This window comes from Centruroides sculpturatus, unplaced genomic scaffold (genome assembly GCF_000671375.1).
Source record: "Centruroides sculpturatus isolate CEXI.00-Female unplaced genomic scaffold, Cexi_2.0 scaffold589, whole genome shotgun sequence".
NCBI lineage: Eukaryota > Metazoa > Arthropoda > Arachnida > Scorpiones > Buthidae > Centruroides > Centruroides sculpturatus.
In genome coordinates this window covers 6,233-20,158 of record NW_019384972.1, presented here as the reverse complement: position 1 = coordinate 20,158, position 13,926 = coordinate 6,233, and the positions used below count along the sequence as shown (strand labels likewise).

General features: G+C 26.4%; 1 protein-coding gene across 1 annotated transcript in view; it reads right to left on the bottom strand.

Moving 5' to 3' along the window:
- Positions 1-3,820: 3,820 nt before the first annotated feature.
- Positions 3,821-13,926, bottom strand: part of LOC111632634 (dual oxidase maturation factor 1-like) — a 14,561-nt gene continuing 4,455 nt past the window's right edge. Inside the window, exons 2-7 of the mRNA XM_023377130.1 lie at positions 13,208-13,265; positions 7,383-7,520; positions 6,660-6,719; positions 5,361-5,502; positions 5,072-5,286; positions 3,821-4,083 (exon numbers count right to left, since the gene is read on the bottom strand). Coding sequence (XP_023232898.1) covers positions 3,935-4,083; positions 5,072-5,286; positions 5,361-5,502; positions 6,660-6,719; positions 7,383-7,520; positions 13,208-13,265 — 762 coding nt within the window. The 3' untranslated portion in view covers positions 3,821-3,934. The remainder of the gene's footprint in view (positions 4,084-5,071; positions 5,287-5,360; positions 5,503-6,659; positions 6,720-7,382; positions 7,521-13,207; positions 13,266-13,926) is intronic.

The following is a 13,926-nucleotide window of genomic DNA, read 5'->3' as shown; positions in this document are numbered from 1 at the left end:
CGCGATATCATTAACTTGACCCATTTTTTACATTTTGCGTGCATTAAGAGGGATTCCTTGGATTAAGATTCTTTTTTTTCGTAGGCTTGGCCAGACCCACAACGAGGGCGGCCAGATAATGAGGAAACGAGCCCGATGTATACGGGACAGATAACCCATGAAAAATTCCTAGAATTCGATTCCGAATTCCCTAGAGTAGGCCTATCTCGGCCTTCCCACTTTACCTATTTTGGACTATTATTTTATCCTAAAATCATTATTGCTTCTAAAAATACTATTTTAGTGATTAATTATTGCAAAATTGTATTAAGTTCATCGATTAAACAACAAGATTTAATTAATTCAAAGTACGTTAAAATATGAAAATAATCGCACAATACTGTATATATTTATATTTTAGAAAATACAAGGGAATATAATAGATCAGTGGCGTGCTGTCATGGAAGCTGTGCTTCCACAGCTTCCATGAACGGCACGCCACTAATCTATAGTACAGAATTATCTAAAACAATCGCAGTAAATTTTATAAAAGTAATGCAAGTTTTTCAACTTTGCTTATTTATTTAGGTCCCAGTCGAAGTAGTCAACTGTTGCTTATTGCGATTATCATTATGGGTGCGTTTACTTCTGAGTTAGCAGTGCTAATTCTGATAACCGGATGTGACGTCATTAGCACGTGTATTCGTGCTTGCTTGTCCAATTCGAAAGTGAACACATAATCTAACAAGAAATATGGCTGGAAACCGCCATATTTCTTGTTAGCGTATGTGTTCACTTTCGAATTCGACAAGCAAGCACGAATACACGTGCTAATGACGTCACATCCGGTTATCAGAATTAGCACTGCTAACTCAGAAGTAAACGCACCCTATTTGACATGACCACTGGCAAGGAAGAAGTATCACTCACAGTCACATTAAAGTTAAACTTCCAGCGCAAACTTCTGCAGGGGCATCTGGAAAGAATTTTTAACGCTTACATATAGTAGAAATCAAAGTGAATGTGCATAGGTAATCCTTATTACTGTTGTGCCGTTACCCAGCATAATATCACAAAGAATTTTAAGATTTGAAAATAGAGCAAGTAAAAAAGTCGTATGTCAACTTATTCATTAATAAACATAGTTTCTTAAGAAAATAGTGATTAAAACAAAGAAAATTAAGTTAACTTATTTCAATTTTTCGGACAAGCAAAGATTACATCGTATCAGCATTAACACTCAAAATGAACATTCTGACAGTACAGGGGAGAGCAACGTGATAGTTTCAATTGTAGGCTACGTTTGTAATTGTAGCCGCTACCTACTGGGAATGTTTCGACATTTCTGTTGTACATAGCAAACTAGTTACTAAGGATGGCGCCAATATCTTAGCAATATGCTGTGCTTTGACAAGTTTCTTACATGGAATGCATTACGTTAAGAAAAATATGTCCATTATCTACAGTTTCTTGGAACTAACTGCATATATTTTCTTTAGCTTTACAAATAATTCTGTATCTATCATTTTTAAAATTAATTAAATCAAATTTTAATTACGTTTAACCAAGTTTCAAAGATATTTTAAATTAGATATTATAAGCGTTATAAGATGAACCTAATTCATACAGCGACTAATAAGCGCGACTAATTCATACAGATTCTATTTAATCAGTTATTATACGAGGGGGTTTCAATAAGTAACGCCTTTTATTTTTTAAGCAAAAGTGTTAATGCATATGGAAAATACAGAATATACGAAATGAAATATGTGGATTAGGCTACTTCTTGACATAAGAACCATTCAGGTTCAAGCACTTGTCCCAGCAGTGTCCCTGCTTGAAGATGCCTGCGTTATAGAATGCCGTTTCCTGGCCATACAATCATCTGCGAACAGCCGATTTAACCTCCTTGTTGGAATGTAACTTCTCTCTAGCCAGGAATTTCTTCAAAGGACCAAACAGGACACTGAGCAGTTTTCCGACAGCGTCTTCAAGCGAATGCGGCAGTTACTTTGAATCGTTCGATCAACAGCAACGAGTGACTGTTTTGAGGCGAAGCTGCACGTACCGGACGACCTGACCTGTGCTTATCAATCACACACTGACAACTATTTTTAAACATTTAGCACCATCGGCGGACGTTGAATTGTCCATGCAGTCATCACGTACACTTTCTGCATTTCCGAATGAATTTGTTCACATTTCTTGCCCCCTGCCCATGGAAAACGAATANCCTACAAATTTCTTGTTTAAATTTTCTTGAGATTCGTGATAAAAAAATATTCTGTCAACTTTCCAGCTTAAACTATAAATAAATTTTATAATATTAAATATTATGTAAAATTCTTTTGGAAAATTTATATTACTGTATTATAAAAAAAGCATTAGGGCCTAAATAACAAAACAGTACAAAAACAGCTAGTGAAAATCATATGTAATAAAAAACATGCGATTGTCCAAAATGTAAAATAATTCGACTAACTTAAAGAATGTTTCGAAAATTTCGATTTTAAATTAATGTTAACCATAACAGAACGTCCCTTGTACGGCATCAAATAAATAGGAACATTGTTTGCTATTATTACAATCATAAGCTAATCTGTTTATTATAAAAAAAACAAATTAAATGTAAAAAAACAAGTATTTTGCATATTTTGCTGCTTAGTTCTACTAAGAAAATTCACAAAACAAAGTCATTAACACAAAATTATTTGACGTTGAATTGTCCATGCAGTCATCACGTACACTTTCTGCATTTCCGAATGAATTTGTTCACATTTCTTGCCCCCTGCCCATGGAAAACGAATAACGCTTCGCTGCTCTTTTCTTTCCGTTTGTCAGAAATGTCCGAGAGGCAACACAAGTGTTCCTATCGTGCAATAGTGTTGCCAGAAATTCAAACTTCCTTTATTATATTCACGTTTTTGCGTACACAATAAAATCTTTGTTTAAAAAAATAAAAGGTGTTACTTATTGAAACACCTTCGTATATATAATGAAAGTTATGAAATCATGTGTATAAATATTTTACAAATGCAATCAATCGGATAAATTAAAAAAATCGACTAGGTTTTTATTATGAATTGCAGATGACACAGCGCACCTTGACGAGTTGTTGGATGATATTCAAAATGATGATTTTCTATGAATGCATTAAGTGATCGCTTGTAAATGAGGTACGTGCTTTCGGAAGAGCATGGATACTTTGAAGTATATTTTACATATAAATTGGATAGGTGTCTCTAAGGTATTCAATGACAAAACCAATAAAGTCGATGTACTTAAGATCACACACACAATACCTAAAATTTAAAGTAAATATTCTAAATTATTTAAAATTTCACAGTTCATTTATTTTAAATATCACATAATTACATAGGTTAAATCTATTTATTAACTTTATTTATTTAATACTTTCATACTTATAATTTATATTCATATTTAAGTTTACTTTATTATATATATTTCATAATTTAAAATACATTTCCAATTAAAACAATTCAAATCTTTTAAGTTTAAATAAAATGTATTTCAATTTTTATTGTATTATTTATATCTTTGAAGTGCCTATAAAATCCCCTTTTTAGTTTTTAAAATTTAAATATATATTTTTAATATTCTAATTTCTNTCTTTCCGTTTCAGAAATGTCCGAGAGGCAACACAAGTGTTCCTATCGTGCAATAGTGTTGCCAGAAATTCAAACTTCCTTTATTATATTCACGTTTTTGCGTACACAATAAAATCTTTGTTTAAAAAAATAAAAGGTGTTACTTATTGAAACACCTTCGTATATATAATGAAAGTTATGAAATCATGTGTATAAATATTTTACAAATGCAATCAATCGGATAAATTAAAAAAATCGACTAGGTTTTTATTATGAATTGCAGATGACACAGCGCACCTTGACGAGTTGTTGGATGATATTCAAAATGATGATTTTCTATGAATGCATTAAGTGATCGCTTGTAAATGAGGTACGTGCTTTCGGAAGAGCATGGATACTTTGAAGTATATTTTACATATAAATTGGATAGGTGTCTCTAAGGTATTCAATGACAAAACCAATAAAGTCGATGTACTTAAGATCACACACACAATACCTAAAATTTAAAGTAAATATTCTAAATTATTTAAAATTTCACAGTTCATTTATTTTAAATATCACATAATTACATAGGTTAAATCTATTTATTAACTTTATTTATTTAATACTTTCATACTTATAATTTATATTCATATTTAAGTTTACTTTATTATATATATTTCATAATTTAAAATACATTTCCAATTAAAACAATTCAAATCTTTTAAGTTTAAATAAAATGTATTTCAATTTTTATTGTATTATTTATATCTTTGAAGTGCCTATAAAATCCCCTTTTTAGTTTTTAAAATTTAAATATATATTTTTAATATTCTAATTTCTGTAAATCTTTTGATTACTTCTTTAGATATAAAGTAAATTTGCATTTAATTAGATATTCTACTCAATATACTTAACATATATTATAAAAAGCCATTATAAAATGTGTCCAAACAGTCGCTTGCCAAATCACTGTTCTTATTGTTTCAGATGCTATAACAACCGGAAGTAATCATGCTGACCCCTGAACAGCGAGTGGAGCTTGTTTTCATCCAGGACACTTGAATATTTTTAAAGATCTCACTAGAATATTGCCTACAACTTGATATGAACGCTCCGGAGGGTCTAGGTGGCGACGGTGCACTTCGCATATTGTTCTGTGATTGTTCCCACCACAGATTAGTCTGTGGTTCCCACACAGTAAAACAAGTTCCACTCGTAGTTCAGGGTTCAGCATGATTACTTCCGCACCTGAAGCAATGAGAACAGTGATTACCCCCATTTGGCAAGCGACTTTTTGGCCACACTGTATTGTTAATCAATATTAAAGTATTAAGGAAAAACAAATAATATAATAAAAATACATTATGTATGTATATGATTTATTGATAAAAACAATAATGAAAAAAATAACGTCTTTATAGAGTTAAAAGATTAAAGTAATTTTTTTAAATTTATAACACATTTTCCATTAGATTATATTAATCGAATCAATTATTACTTACCTAAGTTTAGTGTAAAGTAAAACATCCAACCTCTTATTAATGGCATAGGTTTTCCCGATATATATATAACAACAGGTGTTTTCAGTAAATTAAAATAATAGATAAGGCAAGACGATATAATAGTAAATCCTGTAAGAGCTAATGAAGTGCCCATTAACCATTTCTCTTGTACTTGAACAAATATTGCTGATAACAACCCAATTGCTAAACTTATCCTATAATTATAAGATAGCACCGCATTAATATAGATTATAAATTAAAATTATATAAAAAATTAGCAATTATGTACCATAATCCCGCAGATACTAATCTGCCAATGAGACATAATCTAGCTCCCCATCCATGATCTTCATTTAAGTATTCCAATATCGAAAGTACAGGATAAGGTAAACCCTTTTGTAGTCCATTACGTAGATAATCTTTCATGTAAGCTGTAAAATAAAACAGTACAACATTGTAATATTTAAATAAGACCTACAAATTTCTTGTTTAAATTTTCTTGAGATTCGTGATAAAAAAATATTCTGTCAACTTTCCAGCTTAAACTATAAATAAATTTTATAATATTAAATATTATGTAAAATTCTTTTGGAAAATTTATATTACTGTATTATAAAAAAAGCATTAGGGCCTAAATNTATATATATATATATTTTAAATACAGACATGATAAACATTAAATTCTAATTTTAACTATATTCAGAAACAGAAAAGAAGTTCTGAATGCCAACATTCAGTATAATAATTAAGATTTTTCTTTAAGTTTATCTGATATTTGTAAGTGGGCGTATCTAAAGAACAACAGAGGCGATATTTCAATCACGTCTGTTATTCTTTAGGTACGCCTACTTACAATTTCATAGATTTTTATACCTATAACACCACTTGACTTTTTATTTCTATTAATGAAATTCATAAAGTATACGTTAAACAAACTTTGTGTGTGTTGTGTGCATATGTACATTTTATAATACAGTAGGCCTATATAAAAACAATATGTTTGATTTTTGCATAACATAAATTAATAAAAAATTTTATGACTATTGTCTATTATAGTGTGTATATGTATAATATATATGCATTACCAATACAGATTATTTAAATAGATTCATTTATTTCGTTAAAAGTACAAGTAACAGACTGTAACGTAAATATATGACTTGTCTCTTTTAAATTCAGATCACATCTAGGATAAAAATTTAAATCCAGAACTCTAGCTTTAATGAAAGAAAATAACGGCTTTTTCATGTTCTATAATGATACGAATCAAATAATTTTGAATAAATTTGAATAAAATTAAGGTCATAGCTATAATTTATCAGGAAACGTCATGAAATCATCATTTACCACGATGAACCAAAATGATGGCCGCTTAAACTTCTTCAGCTGAATTTTTTCAAATTTACATAATAATAAATAAATTACCGATATTCTTTAAATTTAACTTACAAAATAAAAATGATTACAGGAATTATTTATCTACTTCTTTTATAAATAATAAATTTTGTAAATGCATCTAAAACATCTATATTTTGTTTAGTGATTATAAAATAAAATCTTGTTAACATAAATTCAAAAAATATATTACCATTTCTCCACGAGAAGAATTCTTTACTCTCAATTTCAGTTTTTTCTCCGTCGAGAAAACCTAAAAACATTATAAAACATAAAATTTTTTAAAAAATTCAAGTATAATATACTTTTTAAAAATGAAAGATACTGTAAAGTATCAATAATAACTAATAAGATATTTAGGAAATGAAGTAAAAATATAACATTTAAAAACTGCCAATGTTCAAATAGACTTTATTAGGTTACTATAATTTATTTTTATTTACTAAACAATACAGTAATAAATATCTTTACAGAAATGACACGCCATCATCACATAATAAATGTAATATATCTAAAATATTTATATAATAAAAATATCAACATATTCAGCATACAATATTGTTAAATATTTCAGTATGCGAATATTTTCTTTCATTAGTATATTGTAATATTGTTCTAAACATAATAAAACAAAATGTTTAAATGTGAATAGTAACAGTTAAAGTTATTTTCTTTCATAAAACGCTATAATTTAGTAAATTCTTTTATATAAAACATTAATTCATAAGTTAATATAAAATATTCATTTGACAAACTTTAATTCGTTAGTTGTGTAGCAAAATTAAATAAAAATAATTTAGTCAAAGTATTTAAATTCCGTTTTGATATCTAATTTTACATTTCAATATAGCGTTAAGATATATTCATCATACTATCATTCTAGCTTAGAACAATTTTTAAGGTTTTAATACCTCACCTTTTGTAATAATAGTGACATCTTGAAGACCGATATAAATTGTTAAGTTAGCATCGATGGATCGAGGAGGCATAACTCCATATTGGGTCACTACCGTTCCGTATGTTTCTTGCCAATTCTGTCCACCCAGTAAAATTCCTATAAAAGAAATCTAATGTAACACATGTTCTTGAATTAAAGATATTGGTGATATTTTATTTGAAGTTTTGATTTAATTTCGTCTAAAAATTTTATTAAATATTTATCTTATTATTTTTTTGAAAAATTAGAAAAAGTCTTCTAGGATAAATCATAATATTCGATGATAATATATAGAACAAAAGTAATAACGAATTATATATAAACTTAGAAATTTGATAGAATAAACTTAAAAACACGATGTAAAAGTCACAAATTCTAACTATAGTTAGTTATATATTTATTTATATAAACAAAAAAAATCGAATATAATAGTAGTAGGCTATACTTTATCTCTATTATTTTTTAAATGATCTACTACTAATCTTCATTCATAAAAATTAGTAGTAGATCTTCATTCACGAAAACCTTTTGATATATGTCGTTCTTCCAAATAGAGGAACGTTATTTTCGTGAAACGTTTTAAATGTAATTTTGTTGTTCCTTTACCTTTTTTTAAAGCAATTTTACTTTTTTATGCATTTGGAGAATTTCATATCTTCTCGCTTGATAGAAAAATTTCATAAATTATTTTCTAAAGTAAGGGGCATTATCGTACTTTAATAGATTTTATTTAAACACGTGTGGAGAAGTAAAGAAATTTTATAGTATCTTTGTTTCCGATTTGCAGCGCCATCTATCGTTTACCTTTGTATTGAATTTTATCGCTTGTTATACAGTATTCGCTTTACCCCACGGGCCATCCTTTAACAAATTATATCTATTTAATAGTTATCCTAGGTTTAAAATTTCCAACAAAACCTATTTCAAAATGTCTGATTATAATATTTGTATGAGATGTTATTATCAATTATGTTCAATTAAACTGAAATGATTTATTCTATAAAAAAAATAACAATAATAAAAAAAAGCTATAGTTTATCCTTGATCTCTAACCTGGAGTAACGACCTCGAAAACTTGACATTTTTTAAGCTGACTTTTGCCATAATAGAAGGTAAAATCATTTGTCAAAACCTGTATTTTATTGTAGGATCAAAGTTCGCAAACTATCATATAAACCTGAATATCCATATATTACTTCAAAAAAAATTAATAATTTAATAAGCTTAGCGAAAGGCTTTAAGTTTTAAAAATAACGATGAATATTTTCAAACTAGAAGGAAAATAATAATTTATTTCTAACTAAGAATCAACCGAACTTTTATAATATTTAATTCCTAAAAAAATTTAAGCTTTACGTTTATAAATGACGATAGCCTCATCTTTAACTATTTATTAATCGTGTACTTGGAATGTTCATAAAATACATTAATGTAATGTTATAAATGTGATAAAGTGATTATGCATATTATAAAATTGAAAATTTTTCATTCAGAAGAAATATTATCTAAAATAAGATTTTAAAAAGATTCCTTACAGATCAATTCTATGGTTTAAAAACACAGTAAAGTTTGATTTATAAGATTTTCAAATGTTTCAAAAATTAAAAGTTTATCTGTCTAGCTATCAAAGAATTTTTATTACAGGAAAACTCGACAAACTTAATTATAGGCAGTAATTACCGATTTATCAGAAAATTGCAAAATAATTGACTGAATTGTTTAACAGAATCTTATCGATATATCATTTCTTAGTATTCTCCCGCTTGTTTTTATCTTTCTTTCTTTTTTTTTTGTGCAATTTCAGTTGTAACTGTTAAATGTTAAAACTTAGAACAAATTATACTAGATGACACTGTAGAATAATAATGATGATCCGGTTGCTCGCCTACCCAAATTAATATGCGAGAAGAATTCGTATAGAATTTAACATACAATATAATTTTATTCAGTTAGTTATTTATCTTACCTGTATAAATATTCATAAAAATAATTATTTAGTAATTTTAAAGTTCCAATTATTAGGCATTTCAAATGCAAGATAAACTCAAATTAAAAACAGCTAAACGACAGTATTTTATTTACACGTATATACGTAATTTGAGTTCTATATAAATAATTTCTTAATGTATTGAAATAATCGACATTAACTTAATTTTTGGCCAATACTTTTAGAGAATCTGAAACTTGAATGCTTAATTGAAAATTTTGATTAGTTCTTATGTTTTAGCATTTTTTATAATAGAGGCAACAAACCGTGTGCTTTAATATCAATATATTTTAAAATCATTATTCTAATAATCTATATTGATGCAAAATTTTAAATCTATGGAATTAGAACAAAAATAAAAGTTGTGCCGGTTGGTTCTACTAGATCTAAATTGTGTTCGATTTCATTCTGACTTATTTATACTAATTACCATATATCACATTTTATAAACAAACAAATAAATAAATAATCAGTTTAATAAAAGTTTCCACAAGCATTTCCAGGATAGTCTTCAATACTGTACAAGAATCTTAATATTAGAGACGGAGATTGCTGTTCTTGATGTTTCTCCAACGACGATATTATAAAATGCATTACTTTTTAATAACAATAAACTGGAAGGGAAGGTAAGAAAAACTGGTTATACTCTTTCAAACACGTAAAATATTCACATTGAGAAATCTATGCTCGGTTTGTATTAAATTAAAATTATAAAAGTAAAATTGGAATTTTTATTTAGCAAAAATACGTGCTTAGAAATATTTAAACTTTTTGCTTTGAAGATTTATTGATATTCTTGTGCAAAATTTGTAATTAATTTTATTAAAATATACTTTAAATAGCATTATACATTTATAATATATTTCTAGATATAAAAATAAATAAATGGATATATAATTTTATTATTGTATTCACATACAATATTTATTTGTTTCTGAGTATAATAAATGAATCAACAATAGACGAATACATACATTTTGAATAATTATTATTTATATCTTGTTTTTTAGTCACTATTCATAAATTATTATTTATGTATTAATGGAATGTTAATTCATCATTACTTTGTTTTTGTTAAAACAAATTAGTTTCTGAAACAAAGAATTAAAGAAAAATTACATTCTTAAATATTTTTCCTTAAATTAGTGAATTTGCTGTAGGCCTGTGGATAAAATTTCACTGAAAGAAAAGTTACGTAGATCAAGTAAGAAAGTTGGTCAAGGAGAGCGTCCGGAGGAGAATGATTCAGCAAGATTTTCTCTACCTTAGAGTGATGAATCTTTGTAAACCTTAAAGGAAGTTACTCTATATCATTATAGTAAAGACGTGACTAACCTTGATGATGTTATTCACCCAAGTACAGTTGAATAGTCGACAAGTTCACACATTAAATAAGATATTAAAAGATTACATCTGAATACATCCGGACTTGCAGCTTTTTAAAAGTACATTCCATATTATTTTATTTTTATATTTTTATTAAAGTCATTTTGTATCGAAATTATTTTATTTAAGTTACACCATTCAAGGTTAATAAAGATTACACGAATATAAATTTTATTTTTATTTGTTGTTATCGTATCAAATAGTTTCATTTCATTAAAATTACAAATTATTATTGAACTAAAAAGTTTTGTATTTATCAAATAAATTATTTCAAATTATTCATATAAAAATTAATTATTATTATTAAATTAAAACATAAGTTTGATTTTTATAATAATTATAAAAATTTTTTATTTAATCATTTAAATGCCAAAATGTTGCATGTTTATAATTAACTTTCTTCCTTCTGCATTTATATGAATTCATAGTTAAAACAATTGAAATGTTGTTTTAAAATTAGTAATTTTATGAAAAATGATTACGGGAAAATAAACTATACAGAAATAATACACCAGAAAACGAAAGCAAGCATTATGTTTAGCATTAAGAAAGATATAGAATTTAATAGGGAGAATTGTATTTATGGCAGTGAGCAATGGAAGTCAAAATAATAATGCCAACGATTAATCAAAACTCATACGAATTTATAGTTTTCATAAAATATTTCATATACATAGGCTATATGTAATTACGATGTGCTCGTATAAATATACAATCGATCTATTAATATAATAGCACAATATCATTGCGTTATTCGTAATTTGAAATATATATTTTATCATTAATAGATCAAGCGGTACTAAAAAAAATGTTTTTTTAACGAAACAATAGCTATACACTGATGCATAAATAGTAGGTTAAAAAATTCGATCAAGGCCGCTGACTATAAATAATTTAATCAAATAATGAAAAAGTTTAAAGGAATCTACCTGTTAAATGTTACTTCTGAACTTGTTTTTTAAACAAATTATAGCGGATAGTTAAACATCAAACGAAGAAGATTCGATTATCAACTCTTGAATTGACCTTTCAGGATTTAAGTGCTTAATAATACAGTAACAATTAAATATGTTTGTTTGAGACTGAAATAAAAAAAAACTTGCAGATAAGGACTTATAACACTAAATATTACAGTTTTTAGAAAATAAATCATAGAAGTGTCACAGAAATTTAATTGTAATCTTTTATTATATGCTGTATGACATGTAATACATGATGTGTAAAATTAATTTACAATTCGTACCTAATCTCAATAATTATATTATGTAAATAAATTCATAATTTTCTTATTAAAAATTGTATGTTAGCAAGAAGTTAAATTAAATTATAGATAGGAATAATAGAGTGTATAAAAATCATCGTGTTAAGAAACTTAGATTTAAAATTGGAAAGACGATACGAATATATTCCCCAAAAGCTTTTAGATCTTATTAAATTCTATAGTCAAATTGAAATTTGCTCGTCTACAGACTAGCTTACTCATTAACAAATAGACAAGAGAGTTGTAAAATATTGTAATATATATTGTTATTGATAGCATTGATTTGTAGGAATTATATTAAATTACAGTTTGTGTTTCGAATCTTTATAAATTAATGGCGTGAATTAACATTACGCTTTGTATAAATATATTTGCTTGCGATTGGATTAATAATCTGTTCCATAAGATAAAAGTACGCAAAAATTATTTTATATTAAAACACTAAGTAACTATTTCATTTATTACTCTTTTATTATGACCTATACTAATAAAGAATTTTAAATTTCTATTTATTCACATAAATTTATTAGGCATATATAATAGTTTCCTGCAAAAATATAGGTCTTATGAAAATAAATTGATAATTAGCATAAAATTCGATTAATGATAAAATTTCAAATAAGTTTTTAAAAGTTTTCACGTGATTCAAACTGTAAAAGCAATCACGAATTTTACTCAATTGATTTAACAAATAGTAAATAAGTTTTTAATATTTATAATAATTATAATGACAACAGATAAATCTTAAAATTTGCGAGGAAAAGCAATAAAATTGTCATTAAAATATAAAATTTATAGTTATATTTAGTCCAAAATTGCACAATTAGAAGAAAAAAGAACAGAAAATTTGATACTTCAACGTATCCTAATTTTCTTTAATGTCAGCAATCTCATTGTCTCGAGTGAAGTTGCGGAACTTAACATAATCATACATTACATAATCATCGGTACTTCATTTTATTGTTCTTTTTACGCTTTGATCGACAGAAACTAGTGCCATAATTATCATTTATTTGACTAAAACATTAAAATAATTTATATCGATATCTAGATTTTATTAATTCATATAATTATGTCCTCAATAAACAAAATATAATGTATTGCTTATAAACTTATATAAATAATAAAAAATAATTTTAATTAAGTTTTAAATTAAAAAAAAATACTTACCTAAAATAATAAATCCAATTAAACATGACCAACAACCGCTGATAAAAATAATTTTTTCCTAAAGTAAAAATTAGAAATATATTAATAATGAAACTGCTTTAATTTTTATCATCTAAATCAGTAATGATCATTCTGTAAGATCTTTAAATATTAGTTTTTATTTCAAGTAATAAGCAATAAATGTTTCTCTTTAAAATAAATAATTGTAAAAATTTATAATCTGTAAGAAAATAAAATTGACCTATTTTTCAATTCTAGTTTTTGGAAATTAAAATATACAGTTTATCAATATCATTACTAATATTCTAAAGACGTTTTTCAGTCTTCCTTAGTTCTCTACAAAAATTTATATTTCTCTAATCATTTATAGATTTAAAGATATCATGAAAGAAAAATATTATAAAATATTTCATAAATAACGGTTTTTAAAATCTTTCTTTACAGGGGGAAATAATCATAACGAAGTCGAAATTCTCATCTACAACTCGTTTCATGCATGAATTTTGGCTGGGCTGTAAAAAGTGCGCTTTCGCAGAGATCAGTCTATTTATATAGCGAAGGGAAGGGATTGTTTGAAGAAAGTTAAAAGGGCTCTTGAACTTCATAAAACTTCTAGAGCCTCACCCGAGTACTGCGCATTGTCAGGCCAAGATATGTGATCTTTCACTTTGCTAATTACTATTATAAATTTATAGCATTTGTGTATATATATATATATA